This window comes from Nylanderia fulva, unplaced genomic scaffold, assembly GCF_048542155.1.
Source record: "Nylanderia fulva isolate GAGA-0341 unplaced genomic scaffold, ASM4854215v1 Scaffold40, whole genome shotgun sequence".
Lineage (NCBI taxonomy): Eukaryota > Metazoa > Arthropoda > Insecta > Hymenoptera > Formicidae > Nylanderia > Nylanderia fulva.
In genome coordinates, this window is record NW_028190477.1 from 801108 (window position 1) to 821715 (window position 20608).

Here is a 20608-nt window from a genome sequence, read left to right on the forward strand (position 1 = left end):
TCTTTCCGAGCGAATATCGCGATCGGCTTTAATTAGCGGCGATCAGCTGATCGGTTGACAGTCGATCAGCTGATTCCTGTCACAAATCGCTATCGCGAAACGAGTATTTTTTCCGGAAAATTAGCTTGTCGTTTCAATTCGGTATTCGTTGGAATCGTTTCCCTCTCTCGTCGCAGCTCGAGAAAGAAATCAAAACGACGACTACCGGTACGGAAACTGAACTTTTTCCATAAGCTCGGGCGAGGAAAGTGGAAAGTACTTTGAAACGGAGGTGGTATACGCCCCGCTATACAAGCGCAGTCTGCAGCATCGTGAATCGGAAATTTATCGCTCTCACGCACGCACATACATTTATACACACACACATACACACACGAGTTCTTCGTTTACTCTTCATCCATCCTCTTTACGATTTACGAACCCGTCGCATGTTCGCGTGTTCGAATTATCTCTCTCTCTCGTGTGTGGTCTGAAATGTGTCTTCAAATTTTAATAACAAATTTTCTTTAAAAGAAAATTACACAGAGCTCGATCAAAGTTTTCTCACGTAAAAATCCTTGGGAATAGTCCATGCATAAAAAATCAATCGCGTAAGCCGAATCATAATTTCTAAAAATTATAAATATATTAAAATATTAAAAAGAAAAAAATATAAATATTATAATAAATATAAAATATAAAATAATTTATTGAAATATATGCACATTCATACAGATGAATCTTATTCGCGTCACTGCTTAGTTAAATAGGGGGTTAAGTAGGTTAAATAAGAAATTTCACTCGCAACTTGTCCGAGAAAAAAAATTTGCATCCCTCGAGAGATTTCTCCATACCACTTTCGATTCTTGATTAATGTTAATCGGCAAACGAATGAGTACACGCGATACGATCGAGATACGATATATATATACGTGTATTAATTCCGTCTGTTTTTATTACCTTGATTATAATGAGTTACACGCACGGAACTAATAAAATTGCAATCTTTAAAGAGAGTGAGAGGGAGAGAGAAATCTATTTAATGCCATGATGGGGTAGGCGGGACACAAAAGCAGATGTGTATTAAAACACCCACGCGCAATCACGTGCATGTGTATCTACTCTGTAAATGTCTCCATTGTAAATAGATCCTGTCTTGCGCGCGAATTACCGTAACTCATCGTCCGCGAACGTGTCGGGAGTCGGATTAAGCTACGCATTAAATCAATTGTCTCGCTGCAGCAACGATTAATTTAAATTATCGCGCGTGGAAACCCGAATTAGAACGCATCGAGAAGACTAATATATCTCCCTAACGTTAAATTATATATATATATATATATATATGCAAAATAAATACGGTGCAATCATCAGAACGTAATTTGTTTCGCTGGCATCGATATGTCATCGAACCATGAAGCGAAATTTCCATTCCAGTGAAAATCGATGTCCAATACTTATTGCTTCAATCGATATTAAATTCGATCGTTCAATTTCCCTTTTTTCAATTTATTTTAAATTGTAATATGTGCCTCTATAAAAATTGGAATTTTAATTTGATGGATTATTATATAAATTATAAATCCGCGGAATTTTATCAATTTTGAAATAATATTCTAAAATTCCAAATGGTTAAATATTCCATCGCGGAAAGTTATTTCTCCGCTTATATCCGAGATTATACGAAAGTTATTTTAAAGTTACAAGATATATACGCAAAGTATACGTTTAAAGTTATAAGATATATTCAGAAAATAAATGACGAACAACGATTAACGTTCATTATGAGTGCGTTTTATCGTCAGCTGATGTTCGCGGAGCGGAAAATCGAGCGATCGCTATTGATAACAAAAAGATAGAGAGAAAGATAAAGAGAGGGAGAGAGAAAGAGAGAAGGGAGGAGAGCGGCTGCTGCTCTCTCTGCAGATTAAATTGTTCGATCGATCGCGGAACGTAAAATGAAATGGTCCACCCAGAGGAAGAAGAAAGATAAAGAAAAAGAAAGAGAGAGAGAGAGAGAGAGAGAGCTTCTCTCTAAAGCCTTCATAATGCTTCAAGTTTGTACGGACCAATAACCTTCCAGAACGCTATTAAATCGTATGATAAACCCCGAGCATCGCCGGAGGCTTACACGACCGGGATATATTAAAAAGGTCGCGCCAGAGTACAATAAGTAAACCCCTTGTGCCAGTGAATTTTTGCTGGCGCGATGCGACGCGTCCATGATGCAGCTGTTACCGGACCAATGTGTGACACTGCATGTGCAACACGCTCTTCCTTTCGAAGTAACATGAAGCTCCACGATCGCGCCATTTAAACGACTCCCTATGTTCTATCGAAAATAATCCATGCCGATATTTATTAATCTTTCGCAGCTCGATAAACCATTTTTATATCACTCCTAATATATATTGCTTTCTTATTTAATTAATTAATATCAATTTAATATTAATTATTTTCTTTGTTTACTCGTCAAGAGAATCATATCAGCTTTTAATACGAGTCGCTTAATCATATTCTTCTCTATTAGCGTTTTGAATCTTTTTACGAGAATGTGATTTTTGCTCGCGCTTTTTAAACGGCAGAATAAACCAAATTCTTCGGATTTTAAGAGGGATTGCAACAGCGCGCGTTCTTCGGGGCTCGCGTCTTAAAAACCCGACACACTGGAACATCGATATCGTCGCGTACATCAGGCAAAACGAGCCATTCATCATACCCCGATATCGTTTAGTCACGGTGTTTTCTCGAGATCGACCGACTAAGCCGCGACTCCATGCCTACATTCGCGAAAAGAACGTCACCTACGTCGCGATCACAACAATTCCCATCTCCCGTCTAGGCCCGGCTTTGGGAGACAGACGGGACCGGGAAGATTACGTGGGCGCGAGTATAATCGCGAGTATACACCACGCAGGGTGCTGCAGCTGCATCGACTGGTCAATGCGTCCGCAGTGGTGGGTGATTAATCACCTTGCTCCGCTTTCGACGCCGAGGAGATGCGCCTTCTCTCCCGCCGAGGGTTATTCCGCATCACGCGACGCAAGATACCCTTCTCGGCGAAAAATCCTCGAGGACCAGAGAATCTATCCTATATCGCCTCTCGATGCCAGACGGGATTCGCCTTCTTCACTCTCTTCCTCGTCGTCGTTTTCTTCTCTACCTTCGCTCAACAGCGGTCGGTCCTCGTAAAAACCCGGTTCTCGGCCTTGCGCCGCGTTTCGCCGTCTCTTCTTCTTCGGGTTCTACTCTCGACGAGGCGGCGGACCGGCGGATTATGCAAAGCCGTCTTACTCGGCGCTCGTCCTCGACGCTCGCTCGCCCATCTCCATCCATTATCGGCCGGGGATCAAACGTCGTCCGGAGGACTCGAGTTTGTTAGCCTCGCGAGTCACCTCGTTCCTACCTTCGTATACGCAATTGTGTTCGCGTGTAATCGCCGAAGCCGTCCGCAGCGACGCGAGTGCACCGTATTGTGATGCAATGGACCGTTTTGCTCCCTCCCTTTCTACACCTGGGGGGTTCGCGTGCGCAGGAAGTTTCAGGGAGATAAATATTTTATCGAAAGAATTTTCTTGTCGCACAAATGTATAAGCTTTTTTTTTCAATTTTGATTGGGAGATGAAATATTTATTACGTAATTCTGGAATATATATATATATATTTGTGTGTAGAGACGCGAAAAGAGATTTTTAAAGATCCGATTTGAGAGAGCCGGATGTACATAGGCGATGACTTTAAATCCTGTCCTTAAGACGCGAGAAAGATTTCGAGAATATTTTCTCTCCGAGAGGCACTATATATAGATTAGTGTGTTAGTGTGACGTAAGTAATTCTTATCGTAATGAGATTTGACAGTTACTCTTTTATGCAAATTTTATATTTTTTACACGATATTTCTTCTTAATTATGTTCGTTCCTACGAGAGGAGAAGAGAGCTAAAGGAGGACAATCAATCAATCATTAAGCATTCGCTTAATGGTTAATCGATCAGCTGTTAGCCATTTAATCCCGATTTCTCCGGATAGAAATTTCACGTGCAATTGATTTCGCAATTTCATTTACTTCTCGTATTCTCCCTCGCGAATGTAAATGGCCGATTAACCGGATTCCCGGGTCGTGTAATCTAAGAAATTCCCTCGAAGCGTTAATTGCCGCGCATATATCGAGAGTATAATTTCGCGTTTCTTCGAGGCGCATTCTCAAAACACTCTTCCTCCTTTCGTAGGATTTTAATCGAGCGCGGAGATTCCTTAATGTCCTCGTGACTCAAATTCAGGAACGCAGGGAGAGAATAAGTGGTTGGATTTTGCGAGCTGTCAGACGACGTTAAAATCATCAAAAAAAAAAAAAAAAATGGCAGAGTGCAAGCTCGCGTCGCATCGACTTCGGCAATTATCATGATGTGTGCGGCGATCGATTATTCGACGCTGCCGCTTCCGGAGACGTTTTCATTTCCTCCACCCGGGCATAATTTCGCGACGACGTGTCCCGCCGATGACAGGCGAAAATCACGTCGAATCACCAAAGGGACGTAAAGCGGGAAAAGTGTCTGGATTTTTTTTTTAAATTAATTAATCGCGATTTACGACGAGATTCTAAGATGCTACCGCAGCATCCATGTTCAACCAGAAGAGGATACCCGCGTTTCCTCGTCGCGCACCTCCTATGTGTATCTACATATATATCACTTACGTCGCACTCGCGTCGGCCTCGCACGCCTTTACTCCAACCTTCCGCGGCCGAAGCGAAGGGGAGAAAAATCGTCCGCAGCGAACGTTATTAACCCTCCCTCGGGACGCGACGCGGCGAAACGCCGCGGTAAGAGTAGGCGGAGGTGGTGGCGAACGAGGGTCGCGATGGGAGCGCGACCCGGAGTCCACCCTCTCGCGCTTCCTCGACCTGCTGCTGCTGCTGTCGTGCCACGTCCGGGACATACATACCCGGCGATGAATCGCGGCCAACTGAGAGAGGGAGAGAACACCAGCCCCCTAGAAGCTACCCCCGTCGGTTGGTTGTGGCAGCAGCCCCCTGCGCGCAACCCCGACAACCCCCGTCGTAGTCGCGCACTCGGATCCGCATGTTTTGTACGTGTGGGGTCGAGAGCGGGTGAAGGGAGGGGGTGATGATGCGAAGGGTGGGTGCAGAAGAGGGATCGGTTAGACTGCCTCTCGGGGCTACAATGACCGCGACTGCTGGAGTTTACTGGGTTAGGTCTGGGTTAGTTTGGATGGATCGGGATTCTTAGAACGCAGACGGAGGAAAGGGGATGAATGGGGGGAGGGTAGGTTGAGAAAGGGGAAGGGCGAGAAGGTATTTGTCGGCTTGTCCGGAAAGTTCCGGCGTATTTTTCAATCGACGTAATGCGCCGCTTTTTAAGTGCCTTCCGCGTCTTTACAGGATTAGGATCCAATGATGGGGTTTTTTCAATTGAGCAAATGTGGGGTAATTTACGTGGCGTAAGATTAAAGAAAAATCTTGTAGGTATGTGGTATACAGAGAGAATATTCTTTTAGAACTTTACCCTAAAAATCATGGTGAAATCAGCAATAAAAATATCTACAGGATTAGGATCCAATAATGGGGTTTTTTCAATTGAGCAAATGTGGGGTAATTTACGTGGCGTAAGATTAAACAAAAATCTTGTAGGTATGTGGTGTACAGAGAGAATTTTCTTTTAGAACTTTACCCTGAAAATCGTGGTGAAATCAGCAATAAAAAATATCTACAGGATTAGGATCCAATGATGGGGTTTTTTCAATTGAGCAAATGTGGGGTAATTTACGTGGCGTAAGATTAAACAAAAATCTTGTAGGTATGTGGTATACAGAGAGAATTTTCTTTTAGAACTTTACCCTGAAAATCATGGTAAAATCAGCAATAAAAAATATCTACAGGATTAAGATTTAATGATAGGGTTTTTAATTGAGCAAATGTGGGGTAATTTACGTGGCGTAAGATTAAACAAAAATCCTGTAGGTATGTGGTATACAGAGAGAATTTTCTTTTAGAACTTTACTCTGAAAATCATGGTAAAATCAGCAATAAAAAATATCTACAGGATTAAGATTTAATGATAGGGTTTTTAATTGAGCAAATGTGGGGTAATTTACGTGGCGTAAGATTAAACAAAAATTTTGTAGGTATATGGTATACAGAGAGAATTTTCTTTTAAAACTTTACCCTGAAAATCATGGTGAAATCAGCAATAAAAAATATCTACACAATAAGATATAAAATATATATTTGATTAAAATTTAATATGTACATACTAATATTTTTTATCATATAGTAAATATTAATCAGAGAAATTTTCTTTGTGTAGGGGAGGAATAATAATATTAATATTTCCTTCGTGAAAGGGGCAGAAGGAAATTCTCACCAAAAAGAAAAAAATATATGCCATGATTTTTTTCATTAATATAATATTTAACTATTATTTTCGCAGTTTGATTTGAGTGTAATTGTTAAAGTGTACGATTACTCTTGCAATTTGTGCATACCTACCAAAACAAGGAAGGAATAAAAGAAGCTAGAAAATCGCAGCTAAAAGAAAGAGACTTAATGTGTCGCGCCAGCGTGTACAACAGGCTTAATCCGGATCGATTCGAGGAGATTATGAGCGATCGGATCACCTTATCTCGCAGAGGCGCGTCTGGTATAAATAGTTTGTTAATTAATTCGAGCGGCGAGCAAGATATAACGAGAGATACACGAACGCGACGCGTTTCGAATTTTCGCTGTCGAACGTTTTCCCGCGAAACGTAACGACACGCAGAAGGACACGTTTCGTAAAAGCGAAGACATGATTTTATCCTTGAATTACCGTCGTAAAACGCGAGGACGCGCGACGATGATATCGTAAACGTAACAACTTCATACGCTGATCCTAATTAATGTCGCGATAAAATACGCCTACAGCGGAGGATCACGTGGACACACACACACACACACACACTTAGAACAGGACAGTTCTCCCTCGGAAGGACGAGTTGAATGGAGGATAAATTGCTTGACAATAAAGTCTCTCTCGTAACCCCGTATAGAGTTTAGGCACCGCATTTGAAATTAGGGTGGATACCGTTGAGCAGAAATATATCCCGAGGGTCCGAAAACACAATGACGTCGTGATGCTCCTAGTTGTTTGCGTCACAAACTCCGAGGGGATATAGGGCTGCATTAAAAAAAAAAAAAGAGTACACGTTGCCGTCTCTTTTTTATTGACCCGAGTCGACCGCGCACGATTCTCTTTTCGCTGGAGAGATATATATTTCCGTGTAAAATCCAAAACCAAAATTAATCGAGAACCTCGTCCCGCGATGTTCGATTTGGACATCAATCTGTCATGATATTCGTGCTTTGCACGCGTCATTGGGTCGTCATATCACAAGAGAGCATACACACTCTCTCTCTCTAATAACGTCATACTTCAATTTAAGTATCTCAAATATGTGTGTCCTCGATTAAAAATCTGCTTTCTCTGTAAATTTTGTCCGTTCATAGTTTCACATTTCAAAAATTTAATACAGAAAATTATATTTTTTGCAGTTGAAACTGTACGTAATTATAAATGAGAGGAAATTTATTACGAATGATTTTAATTCGAGATATATTTGTGATTTCTTGAAAGTTATGCAACAGTTATTTTTTTAAATAATATTTTTTCTTCAATTATGAATGAAATTACTGACTTTACGAATAATTACAAACGAAATATCACACACATTTTCTGTATTTAAAACCTAATTTATTAAATACGAAATGCCAAATTTACAGATACACCATTTGATATTAATACCTCAATATTTAATTATATTGACATAATTCTACAATAAAATCCGATAAGATAAATCTTTAATTATTAATTTATTACGCTTTCAATCGATTAAAGATAGGATTTGCACTCGAAACAAAACCGCGAATAGTTTTTCCTCTGTTTTCTCTCCCTTTTAGAGAAATATATATAAGATATCAGTTTTATAAACTTTTACTGATAATAGTGGATGGTTAGTCGCTGGTAACAGCTGAAACTTTTAATAAAGCGATCGCAAATTTCTCCTTCTCCCTTCTCGACGATAGAATGAAAAAGAGAGAGAGAGAGAGAAAAGTGATCCTTTCGATCCTTCATTTATTTGCTATTATACCACATCAAAGTTATTCTCTCGAATTGAATGCTTCTTCAAATACCAGCCATTAGTCGCATTATTACTTAAATGGATTAATCGAATTAAATGGAAAACATTTGTTACAAACGTTATTATATATCATCGTATTTATAGAACGCGCATTTAACATTAAATATTTTACATCGCAGTAATTAACCATAATTAATTTTGAATGTTTTTTTTATTACAATCTCTAACCAGATAAAAAGAATTTATTAATAAGATGGTACAACAAATTTTGCACATAATAATGCAAAAATAATAAATGTTCTACTTATATCAGTCTATGTTAAACTTTGCCAAAAATGTATACGTAAAAATGTAAACTTTAGAGGATTTATCTGATAATTAAATCTAATATTTTCACGTGAACGAAAATTTCTCCCCCCGTGGCTGATGGATGCATTTTAAAATATTCTCGTCGGACGAACCGGATGCTGAATAATTGCGAAATTCATCTCATCTTCCCTAGCCGCAGATTCCTCGCTCTTGTTTTAATTATAACTCTCACGGAGTTATTATACCGTGCGCAAATCTATCTGACATATATAATATTTCGCGGCGCGTCCGAAATTACGTTTGATTTATGGCGCGAGTAATGTTGTGCGGCGCTTTATACAGTAATACTTCATCGATAAACATTTCTCTCTTTCTCTCTCTCTCCCTCGCGGCAGCCTGAAATTGGATCAGCGGCTCGGCGACAAAGCAGGTGCAACACGGTCGCTCACAATGAAAGTAATTAATGACCGCGACGCGGACGTGCATAATAACGTTGAAATGCGTCGACGGAAAAACGAAACGCGATCTTTAGCGATTCTTGAAAAATTATATTTATTAAGCGATCGACATATACGTGTAGATATTGATTCTTGAGCAAACGTCGATCATCGTTAATTTGATAAAATAAGGACGATAATTAATTTCAAGCGAGTCCGTATAATTAGCAAATGTCTCTCATTATTAATGATTCATCTTATTTTATTTATACACGCGCGCGATTATAAGTCTTTAGAAAATAATTTAATATTCTTATCTTGTTCGCATAATATTTTCATAATTTGAGATATTTTTTTTTCTTTTATTTATTGTCTCCAGAAAAAAATGCAATCAAAAAGATAGACATTGTAGCAATTTTGTCGGTGTGAAAATTCTTGTCTAGCATCGAACGAATTAACGAAACACTGCATTTCGACGATCGTTTAATCAATGCCTATAACTATAATCGGATAACAGAGGAATTACCTCCGCTCGGTATCGTTGCCTGATAATTGACACGCGTCGCATTGCCTGCTAAATCGAAATAATGCATTCGACGATGATGCGTGATCGCATTATGATTAGCGCGCATGCATTTGCATATTGACGGATAAGCTGAAATTTCAGCGATAATTTTATATTAAACATCATATGTGTGTGCATTTTTAAAAAATAAGAAATTATAGTTTAGCCACAAAAAAGAAACAACAAAACTTTTAATCGCAGCTGCTTCAGCCAGACAGTTTTTCTTTAATGAAACTGTCGAGAAACACTATCGCGTTTATATCGCGGTTTTCCGAGCATTGTACATTTTCCTAATTGAGTTTTAAATTAAAATCCCAAGTCAAAGTAAAATCCGCCCAAGAAAGGTTAGCTTGAAAAATATAATATTTTTCTCTTCCTCCGAAAAATTAATTTATTCGCCTTTAATTCGCCAGAAGGTCCATCACCCTTTCGATCATTATATTAATATCTCTCACTCGACATTGTTGAGGGAAAATTCGATTCCGAATCTCCGGAAGAATCTTCCGAGTAGAAACAATTGTGAGATTGTGCAATTTTTTTTGGTACGAACCCAAACGGCACCACATTTGCCGCGGTGCATCCGCACCTAACGGCACTGCATACGTGCGATGCAGACGATGCGGTATGCGGCATGCGGCGCGTCGCAGGACCGTACACGATCGTTGGTGCAAATTGCAGCACGAGGGAGAGGGTGTAGGAAGTTACAAACCCGGATAGGAAGAGAGTTGATAATCCGCTCGTTCATTAATCTCCCCGGGATCATTCGAGCGCGAACGAGATATATGTTCGGCTCGATGTTTTGCAGAATCCACGCGCGTAAAGGCTACTTATTGTTAGATCATCGAGCGCAGTTCGTGCTCCTTGCCAATTGATGCCGAATTGTTTGCATTACACTCAGGATGTAATGTTAAATAGGAATTAATATTTCTTCTAGCTACTATAATTAATCATACTTTACGAAACGTGAAAAATATAATAATTACACAAAGAGAATTTTCTCTTGTTAGACTTTATCCTGAAAATCATGGTAATCGTGGGACAATATATGATATTGGAAGAATTTTATAAGAGTACATAATAAAATTAATGGGGGAACATATTTTAATATCTTATTTTGAATAGATATATTAATATTTTTATTGTAAATTTTAATCAGAAAAACTCTTATAAAATTACCATGATTTTCAGGGTAAATTCTAAGAGAAAATTCTCTCTGTGTATAATGTCACATTATTACAACGAAAATTTTGTAATGATGTGTGCATAATATTATTATTAGATATCGATTATTTTGTGCAAGATACAATGAAATAATTTGTCGGCAGATTTTCATTACAGAAATGATTTCCGAGCAGGGAAAGAGCCGAAGGTATTAGAATCGAAATATAATCAGAGCGATAAATACATTTTGACAGAGAGGCAACCCGAAATTAGAGCGCATAAAACTGTCCGCGGTCGTTCGCTGCACGATGAAAAATCGTGTCATTCGGACGTGCTCGCTAAAAGGACGCGTTATAATTTAACGGATAAATTATTCATACGTTAGGGCTTACAGGGCGCGCGTACCCTGCCATTATGTGGATATACAAGCGAAGCACGGTGGTGTGGACGAATTATGAATATTCAGAAGAGTTCACACGTCGTAAATTTAAACTTGTGTCTCTGTTTTACGAACGAACAACGCGGACGTGTAACCAGCTCTTCACCGCGACGCTTATATCATATTTTTTTCTGAATTCCTAACAAAATTATTCTGCGGCGACGTCGTCGCGAGAAATCGATAATCGATCAATTCCGACCGCTTTATTAAGTGCGATTATTAACCGCGCGAATCGGAAGCTCTCTCGCGACAATCTCGATAGTTCTCGGATGACGATAGTATAGTCGCGCGATGCAATTTTAACGTTCTGGAAGAGGGAGGAGAAAGGGGGATTTGAGGTTTAAGTTGCATCCGACTTTACCGCGCGATCGCAATATATATATGTATATTATATATACATGCATGTATGAATTTCGCTTTTGCCGCGAGATGCATCGCCAAAGGACTCACTCTCTCTCGGTTGCCTCTCAACTGCAATTTTCGTCTGTCGTTGCACAGAAGCCGAATTAGAAGAGGCGCCGTTTACGTACGTGCGTAAGCTCGTACAGGATCAACCGCAGAATTCGTATAGTTGCGAAACGAAAGAGAACTCTCTAATGCACCCTTTCGTTAGCAGCTGACAAGGCAAGAGAAAATTTCAAATCAAAGGAATATCAAATAAATATTAGGAATAGGAGTATCAAATGACAAGGGGATTTTTTATAAAATAAATCCAAACCGTTCTCTGCGAATGTACGCGGAGAGAATTTTCTTTTAGAATTTACCCTGAAAATTATGATAATCGTATAGGATTGGAAGAATTTTAAGAGAATAAGAGCTTCTCTAATATTTATCAATAAAAAATATTAATATGTACATAGTAAAATTAATCGAATATATTTTACATCTTATTGTGGTAGATACTAATATTTTTTATTATGGTATATAAAATTGTACTTAAACATGACGTATATGACTTTGCAGGTGCTCAAAGGACAGTTCACGTGCTGCATAATTCGGAGCAGCCAGCCTCGGTGTTCGCTATTTTAGAATCGGGCAGCAAAGTCGTGCCACTGATAGCAGATGGGTTGTTCGATCTGCTGATGTTAAAAATGACGAACATCTACACCAGTAAAAAACAGACGAAGATTGAGTCGAAGGGGCCGCGTTTCGAGCTCGGTGACTTTTGCATCAAATTGGGCAGCGTGACGATGAGTCAGAATTTCAAAGGCATCCTAGTGGAGGTAAGAACGACACTTTGTATTTCTCTCTTTAAAAAAACGAAAGAAAAGGGATTCCCTCAAAAATCTGCCCGTCAGTCGCGAATTTCCAGGTTCTTCCTCCAAGCGATATTCTTTTGTGACGAATCGTTATTATTTTTAACTCGAAGATTAATTTTTCTCGCAAACACTCCTATGCACATTCAAAACCCATTTTTCTCCCCAAAAATACAAGAACGAACTTATTCGATGTCTTTCCGTTCTTTGATCGCGAACGAACGAAGAGATCACTTTACGGAAATCTAGATCCAACAACAGAACGCGATCTCGGTTCGTTTTCGAATTCCTGGGTGCGACGAATTCTTCATAGAGGGATAGGACGCGTTAGCCCCTGCTACTTCCGGTGTTCCTTGCCAATCACGCGACGAGCGTGCACTATCGATTGATAGCTCACGAGACCCCACCTTACATACATGCAAACCGCATACGTACGCCGGTTATAGTTATGCTTTAGGGGCGGCACGTGAGGGCCACGCACCCCTAGCATCCTCATCACATGGCGATTACGTGTCTCGCGTGTCAAACCCGCCGCGTCAAGATATTTCGTGCCGTCACCGAGCCACGAATAATCGCGTAATTAAGTTCGAATACCGACGATAAATCCTTCGCTTCATCAATGCATCGTAAAATTCCCCTTTCTCTTTGCGTATTAATTCCTTCATTTCGATAAAACTGATTTTTTTTATTCTTTCTCTCTTGAGGGAGAAACAGACCCCAACTGCAAGATTTTAAAATAAATTTTCGCGTGAGAAACACTTGAGATATTTTTTTTTCATAATTAAGATGTCAGCACGCGCGAAACGATAATATTTTATAATTAATGGATCGTGTGTTATATATCGCATAACGACACGCATATATCAAAGCAGTCACGTGAATATATTTACACGCCCCATACCGTGCAACGTGCTCACGCACGTGCGCATGCACACGCAACCACGTGCATATTGAACGCTGCATTCGGATGCACTGTCGCGCACCTGTAAACATACAAGGTACATATTATACGTCATTACAATTGGTCATTTGCCGACGTATTCGGTTATATTGTACATCTGCGTACGTTCAAAATGCGAAACCGCAATCTTGCTTGTACAGCGTGTCTTTTGAAGTTGCATTTTTCTCTTCGTTTTATTCATTAAATGTTAATATTTGTCGTGGCAATTTTATAACTCGTTTAATTGATTCGCATTTGAATGAGAGATTTGTTTGTTCATTTGAATAGCGCGTGTCGTATTTTATAATTTTATTGCATAAGTTACTTAAACATATTTCTTTTGAATATTCTTGCTTTTACTCTCTCAAATAGAATCAATATTGTCATTAAAAAATAATGAATAGTCGCCGATGGTCTCAGTTGAAATATAGTATTACAAATCAGTGAAATCTTACTGAAAGAATCAGTTGGTGGCTGTTTCAATCAGTGATATTTTAAAATACATCGTATGTTATAATGTGATATATGAGATAATAATATATTTTGTTAAAAAGGAGATAAGTAATTCGTATATAATTCTGAATTTTTTTTATACTAGTTATGTATTTCATATTTTAGATATGTATATGTGAAAGTTTTCCCCAAAAACTTAGTAGTTCAAAATAAATAGAAAAACTTTAAACGGTTTGTAGGAGGAGAGAATTTTCTTTTGGAATTTACTCTGAAAATATCATGGTAATCGTGGATCAATAAAAAATATTAATATACACTAGTAAAATTAATCGACATATTTTATATCTTATTATGGTAGATATTAATATTTTTCATTGTGATAAATATTAATCAGAGAAACTTATAAAATTCTTCCAATATTATATTGCCCCACGATTACCATGATTTTCAGGATAAATTCTAAGAAAAAATGTTTTCTGCGTAATATACCTTACGATTATTCAGTGAAATCCTAGTGCGATTAATCAGACACATAAGACGAGGGAGCAAAGTTTGAGTGTTTTCATCCTCGGTGAAATCTTGCATCATTGCTTTAAATCTCTCATTCAATTTGACAGAATACATACGAGAGAAAATATATCAAGGAATAAGTACGACAAACACATCATATTCAGACATCACTTTCATAGCAAATTTGCAAGAACCGTGGAAGAGATTCCGAGTTATTTCCTCTTTTCTTTCTACGTCACGGCGTTTCTCGATGGCGCAGCTTCCGATATATCTTCCGCAGCTTCCAACAGATTCATTCAGCCGTGCCACATACATATACACAGACACACGTGTATACGTATAATACATATACACTCACGTGTGTACACACATCCGATACCCGGCTTTAAATGCTTCAGCAGCCATTCGTATCGGTAACTGCGCCGTTTCTACAGCGGTCGCGACGTCAAATACGTCACGATAACCCCCGACTACCCCATTAATTTCAATGGAGAAAGCCCCGCGAGGATCGCGTTAAATCTCGCAGCCCCTCGTCGACCTTCCCAACACACACATGCACACTTTTTCTCCCCGGCTTCCTGCCCCCGAAGAGCGGCGAATGCTTCCTTCCTTCCGCTCTTTCATTCGCCACCGCGACTCCCGCACTTAACTGCAATCACTTATCAGAGTTGCAACTTGCAACGTACGGTGCAACTTAGCACCGATGACCCAGAAAGACGCGCATTTTTCATTGCATTTTACATTTTTTCCAGAATAAAACGGGGAAACGACTACGTTACGTTTCGCTGCTCCGTAACACGCATATTGACGGTCTGATTCACGTTTGCGATTCCGCAACCGCGATTTTTCGCGTGTGCGAGATTCACTGCCGACACCGCTGAATGTACCAGCACCATCCCGGATGGTCCTATCTGCTCAGTTATGCGACAACACGGCCGAATTATTCGGAATTCTGCACCGCAAATTTTAGTTTAATTAATGTTCCTCGTATAGATAATTTTGGAGAAATTCGAAACTTTTAAGAAATTTAAATATATTTAGATGATAAAGGAAGATTATACCAATATCTTTTTATAAATATATACTTTCGTGAAAAATTGCAGACGCATACTTAATCATTTACGTAAATATTTATATTTTATTATTAGTAAGAGCAGCTCTTTCTTATGTAAAATATTCATAAAAAATGACGAAAAATGCGCGAGAAAAATTTATCGTCCAGACGCAATTCGCGAAATTGGAATTCGGGATATAAAATTACTGAGCAAATTTATGCAAGTCAAGAAATGACAGAATCCTCTTATCCTTTCGGTAGATGTCTTCGTTTCCATTTTTTCTAGTTTCATTTTGTTTTGTTGCTCGACCAAAGTAACAATTTTACAGCCGGGAGAAAATTAACTTTCAGCCAGGCTATCTTAACATAATTTTAAAATTAGAGAGTAGAAGAAGAAATAAAGAGAGAGAGAGGGAGGAATTAAAAAAACAGGAGAGACTGACGCATTTCGACATCGATATCTCGTCGAATGCAATCTTGACACATCCATAAGCATCATCTTTCATCATCGGATTCTTTAAATGGCCGATGATATCCATCGATATGCGCAAAAACAAATTTTTGACATTTTGAAAGAGACATTTCCATCCGAAGACTCCTCGTCATATCGCGCTATATTTATTCAGAGATAACGAGAGTTTTCGCTAGATACTTATTACAAGTTTGTAGCGTCGTTTATTCCAGATTGCACGATTACCTATTCTGAGATTCGTCGCGCGAGAGAATTCCCGATTATGCATTTCGCTTATCTTCCTCGCGACTTCCCTTCTCCAGGGCATCATCAACATACACCGTAAGCCGGATTACGCGAGAAACGTATATAAAGTCCTTGTCGCGGGTATATTCCGTCTTCCGGATCGTATAAAGCCTAGCCGAGTAATACCGTCGTCATCCTCTGATAAATATTAGCGAGTCTCACATGTCGATTCAATGTCGCAGACGCTATTGCGGTCATGTTACTAACTTACCCAAGATATTCGATAATTCTGCGATGTATCATAAGTTCATTTGTGAATCTTCCTTCCTAGGTTGAGTACAGACCCTGCGTCGTGCCAGCAAATTCGTGGGAACTCATGCGCGAATTTCTGCAAGGATTCCTTGGCTCAGCCGTGTCGAATCAAGCGCCCCAATATCTCCAGGTAATTTACACTTATTATACTGTAAAAATACGTAATCATAGATGTAATAAATTCTGTACAAATTTCAAGTGATTATAAGAAAAACATATACCTATGTATTTATATTTATGAATGAAACACGTAGACTTGTTATTAAATTCGGAAATCTTTTGCAGAACCGAATGACCGAAGTTTATCAGCCGATGGATACGATACATCAATATCTAGAACAATTTGGACAATACAGAAAAGCCACAGGAGTGATTTAAAGGACAACGTTAGACGTATTATTTATTCTATTGCGATACATTCATGATGAGATCAGTATTAAAGATTATCAATTTTTTTAATGTGTAAAACTTACTAATTATTTTGTTATATAGACTGGAAATGAATTTAGTATTCTATTACTATTATCTGAAATATTTATATGCAATAGTTTTATTAAACAATTCGTAAAATTAAATTTCTTGTATGTAGACTATGTATACTAATATTTAAAACTATTTAGAGTTTTCGTAAAATTTTTATAAAAATATTAATTTTAAATTTTATTTTTGAGTAGTTTTTTACAGAATTTTTGATGCAACAAATATGCATAATGCGGCAGAATACGCCATCTGCAAAGAAACATGAGAAAACTCAATAGTATCAATCTAATCAATTGTGTGCAATTGATAATAAACTGTCTCATGATGAATTATCATAATTATTTATTACTTGCAACATTGGCTCTCTCGTTCATTATCCAAAGTTGATTGTGAAACTGCGTTAATGAAACGTGCGTTCCTTCCTATCGATGTAAATGCGATAGTTTTGGTCACTGAAGCATAAATAGTAAATAATTTCCGCATTTTATAATTGTTTTATGTAACATATTTAATATCTTTATGTTTTTGAAATATAAATGCGCGCGAACGTACATATACATGAATAATATAAATTGCATATTATTTTGTGTTAACAATAAATTAAAAGTTATAACCAGTTTAAAAAATTATATACTGGAAAGAAAAAAATAACAAACATTATAAAATCACATTACATAATATATATATATATTTTTTTAAATTGCTGATATTAAATGCATTACAAAATTTAAAATTTTTAAATAGCAAATTTGACGATCAAATTAACTAATAATTACAAAATATAAATATAATATTAAATATAAACAAGTCTAAAATTGACGCATAAAATATCATTAAGAAATCTTTAAGACAGCTTTAAGAAATCTTATGATATGATATCTCTCAAAAAGACATCTTAAAGATATCTTAAAGATATCTTATGCCCCAATTTTGAACATTGTATTGTCTGGACACATTATTATTTCAATCAAAATTTAAATAGTTTTTAAATTATAAAAATTATGTTACATTATTTTAACATAATTTCAATCAAATTTTTAACAAATGTATTTATTATTAAAATAAATAAAAAAAAGTCAAAATATTAATTTAAAAAAAACTTATAATTTAAAAAGCCTGCTTTTTCCAAGTTAATATCGTAAAAAAACTTGTATTGGATATTTTTTATTCCGATATATATGCATATGTATAACTCTCACGAATAATATTTGTACATCTTAATGTATATCAAAAAAGAAACCAAATCACACAAAGTTTACAAGACAAAATCAACTTTGGATTACAAACGCACATACTTGAATATAAAATCAATTGATACAATAAATTTTAATTATATCTATTCATAAAAAAGCGCTATTTTTTTGTATTATTCATTTTTTAAACTAATATGAAAACTTATGAAATATCTGTTGTGTAAAAAATGTATGATTCATACATCAACAAAAAATATTGTATCTTATGTGCATTATATACTAATATATAACGAGAGTAAGAAAAAGAGAGAGAGAGTGAGAGAGAGAGAGAGAGAGAGAGAGGAATTACGTTTAAATGATAAAAATAGGCGTTATACAATTTCAATATTTGCCTCACATTAACAGTTTTTTTATTGCACTTTACTTATGTGTGACAATCATAAACGGCTGCGTCGTCCTACGTCATCAAAAATATACATACATTATGCGGAATAAAGATACGAGTTTATATATGTACATATTTAAATATCGGAAGACAAGTAATTTACATATACGACTTTAAACTCACACGCGATAATCACATTCGTTCAACGTGCTCATGATCGAGATTTGATATATCTTTCTATATTTTCTCTTTCTCTCTTTTTTTTTATTTCAATGCTACGGGTTATCCGCAATTCTCTATCTCTCTGGTGTCGTTATCGAATTCTTTGAGCCCGTCAGAAATGAATGGAATGCCATTGATCATCGAAAATTGCAAGGTTGTCCGTGGTCACGTGATCGCGAACGCGGCGGCGCTCCGCGCGACGTCATCGACACGAAGTTACATGTAGATGTGACGAGAGTTGACGAAGACGAAGCTTGGCGAGAGTCGAGAGTGCGACTTTCAGTGTTCCAGGTTCCAGTGCTGGTGTTTGTTGTACGGAGAGAAAGAGCCGCTTTTGCGCAAAAAAAACCGCTTGGAATCGACAAAATGGAGGTAAAATATTACATATGATTTCCGGATTACATATAATTTCACTGAAAAATCGCAATGACATGAGAGTCGGAGTATCAGAGTATATATATACTCGTTATACACTGTGTATTTTTTTCTAGATCGAAGTTCTGTCGGCAAAATCTTCAAAATTGATTGCCAATGTCAATGTAAGTAAGAATATAATGATATAATTAATTAATATTGCGGAAAATTAATAACTCGACTGAAATATTTAATTCAAAGTTTGACTTCTTTGTTTTTTTTTCTGGATTAAAAAAATTAATGAGACTTGAGACAGAATTTTTTATAAAATATTTATATATATATTTATTCATTTATTTATTGCATTTATATATTGCAGGTAAATTCGAGCACTACAATAGGAGAAATTAAACAACAATTGTATAAATTAAAAAAAGCACCTTACGTTCAGAGACAAAGTTTGAGATTGGAAGCTAAAGGAAAAGCACTGTCTGATTCGGAAACAATTAAATCTCTGTCACTAAGGCAAAATGGAAAACTTTATTACAAGGATCTTGGTCCCCAGATTGCCTGGAAGACTGTATTCTTGTTGGAATACGCAGGACCACTAGTAGTGTATCTCTGGTTGTATCAACGTCCATGGTTGTTTTATGGAAATGTCAATAGCAATTATCATTATGTAGCTAAGTAAGTCATTTTATTTCATTTATTTCATAATTTTAAATTATATTTAAATATATATTATTTTATACAGCATTTTTAAGTAGTTAAACATAATTTTTCTTTTTTTTTTTTTTTCAGTTGGGCAGCTGTCGGTTGGACAGTGCATTATGCAAAACGTCTGTTGGAAACTCTGTTTATTCATCGTTTCAGTCATGCAACAATGCCATTGCGTAATCTATTTAAAAATTGCTCCTATTATTGGCTGTTTGCTATGTATGTGACATATCATACAAATCATCCATTATATACAGCTCCCAGCGCACTCCAATTCTATATTGGAGCAGGGATATTTGCGCTGTGTGAACTGGGTAATCTTAGCATCCATTTAGCTCTAAGGAATTTGAGACCACCAGGTACTACAGTCAGGAAAGTTCCCATGCCGACTGGTAATCCTTTTACTGCGCTTTTCAAATTCGTTTCCTGTCCTAACTATACATATGAAGCAGGCAGTTGGATTGGTTTTACTGTAATGACGTCTTGTCTTCCAGGTATGTTCATATAACGGAAATGCCTTGCACAAATTCTTGATCTTTGACACTGAATGCAAATGAAATGGTTTTACTGACTTGGATATTTCAATTTTCAGCTGGTCTGTTTACGCTTGCCGGCGTATATCAAATGACTGTATGGGCATTAGGAAAGCACAGAGTGTATAAAAAAGAGTTTTCGCATTATCCGAAAAATCGTAAAGCTATCATTCCATTTATTCTCTAAATCAATGCATTTATATCAAGTCGCGTAAGTTAACAATTCTTCATACTATTTCAATTTTGTTTTATTTGAAATTTTTATTTTGGAATAAATATTAATAAACTTGTTTAGAAGTGATGGTTACTTTATCGTAAGATGAATACAATAATATATTATAATGAAATTCGTACATATAGTAGTAAGTACAAAATACATTTGTACATTTTGATTTTGATTTTTTATTTTTATATTATTTTTTTTCAGAATGTAGTTAACTTTATTTTTTTATAATGATATATCTTATGATATATAAC

The 20608-nt window shown here is 37.0% G+C and overlaps 3 protein-coding genes across 6 annotated transcripts in view; 2 read left to right on the plus strand and 1 right to left on the minus strand.

Annotated features, from left to right (window-relative positions):
• LOC114936417 (facilitated trehalose transporter Tret1-2 homolog) overlaps positions 1-4548 on the minus strand; it is a 59094-nt gene extending 54546 nt beyond the window's left edge. Inside the window, exon 1 of one of the 2 annotated variants that reach the window (XM_029309585.2) lies at positions 2953-4548. The gene's annotated coding sequence lies outside the window, so the exon portion shown is untranslated. Of the gene's footprint in view, positions 1-2787; positions 2909-2952 lie in introns of those variants that run through there. The other variant, XM_029309588.2, reaches the window with a different exon arrangement.
• The window catches only part of LOC114936424 (Mediator complex subunit 20), an 87546-nt gene extending 69731 nt beyond the window's left edge, over positions 1-17815 (plus strand). For all 3 annotated transcript variants that reach the window (XM_029309599.2, XM_029309598.2, XM_029309600.2), the window contains exons 3-5: positions 11989-12248; positions 16267-16377; positions 16533-17815. In XM_029309599.2, coding sequence (XP_029165432.1) covers positions 11989-12248; positions 16267-16377; positions 16533-16625 — 464 coding nt within the window. In that variant the 3' untranslated portion in view covers positions 16626-17815. The remainder of the gene's footprint in view (positions 1-11988; positions 12249-16266; positions 16378-16532) is intronic.
• A 336-nt stretch (positions 17816-18151) lies between these two features.
• On the plus strand, positions 18152-20432 carry LOC114936422 (trans-2,3-enoyl-CoA reductase Sc2). Its single transcript, XM_029309596.2, has 5 exons — positions 18152-18899; positions 19019-19066; positions 19261-19568; positions 19683-20092; positions 20191-20432. The coding sequence occupies exons 1-5, from the start codon at positions 18894-18896 to the stop codon at positions 20316-20318; spliced, it is 900 nt and encodes a 299-aa protein (XP_029165429.2). The 5' UTR covers positions 18152-18893; the 3' UTR covers positions 20319-20432.
• The last annotated feature ends 176 nt before the right edge of the window (positions 20433-20608 follow it).

What these genes read in the sequence shown, in the direction of transcription:
- LOC114936422 (XM_029309596.2), top strand. An exon ending in AATTGATTGCCAATGTCAAT is followed by an intron (nt 19,067 to 19,260) that starts GTAAGTAAGAAT and finishes TATATATTGCAG; the next exon opens with GTAAATTCGAGCACTACAAT. An exon ending in AATTATCATTATGTAGCTAA is followed by an intron (nt 19,569 to 19,682) that starts GTAAGTCATTTT and finishes TTTTTTTTTCAG; the next exon opens with TTGGGCAGCTGTCGGTTGGA.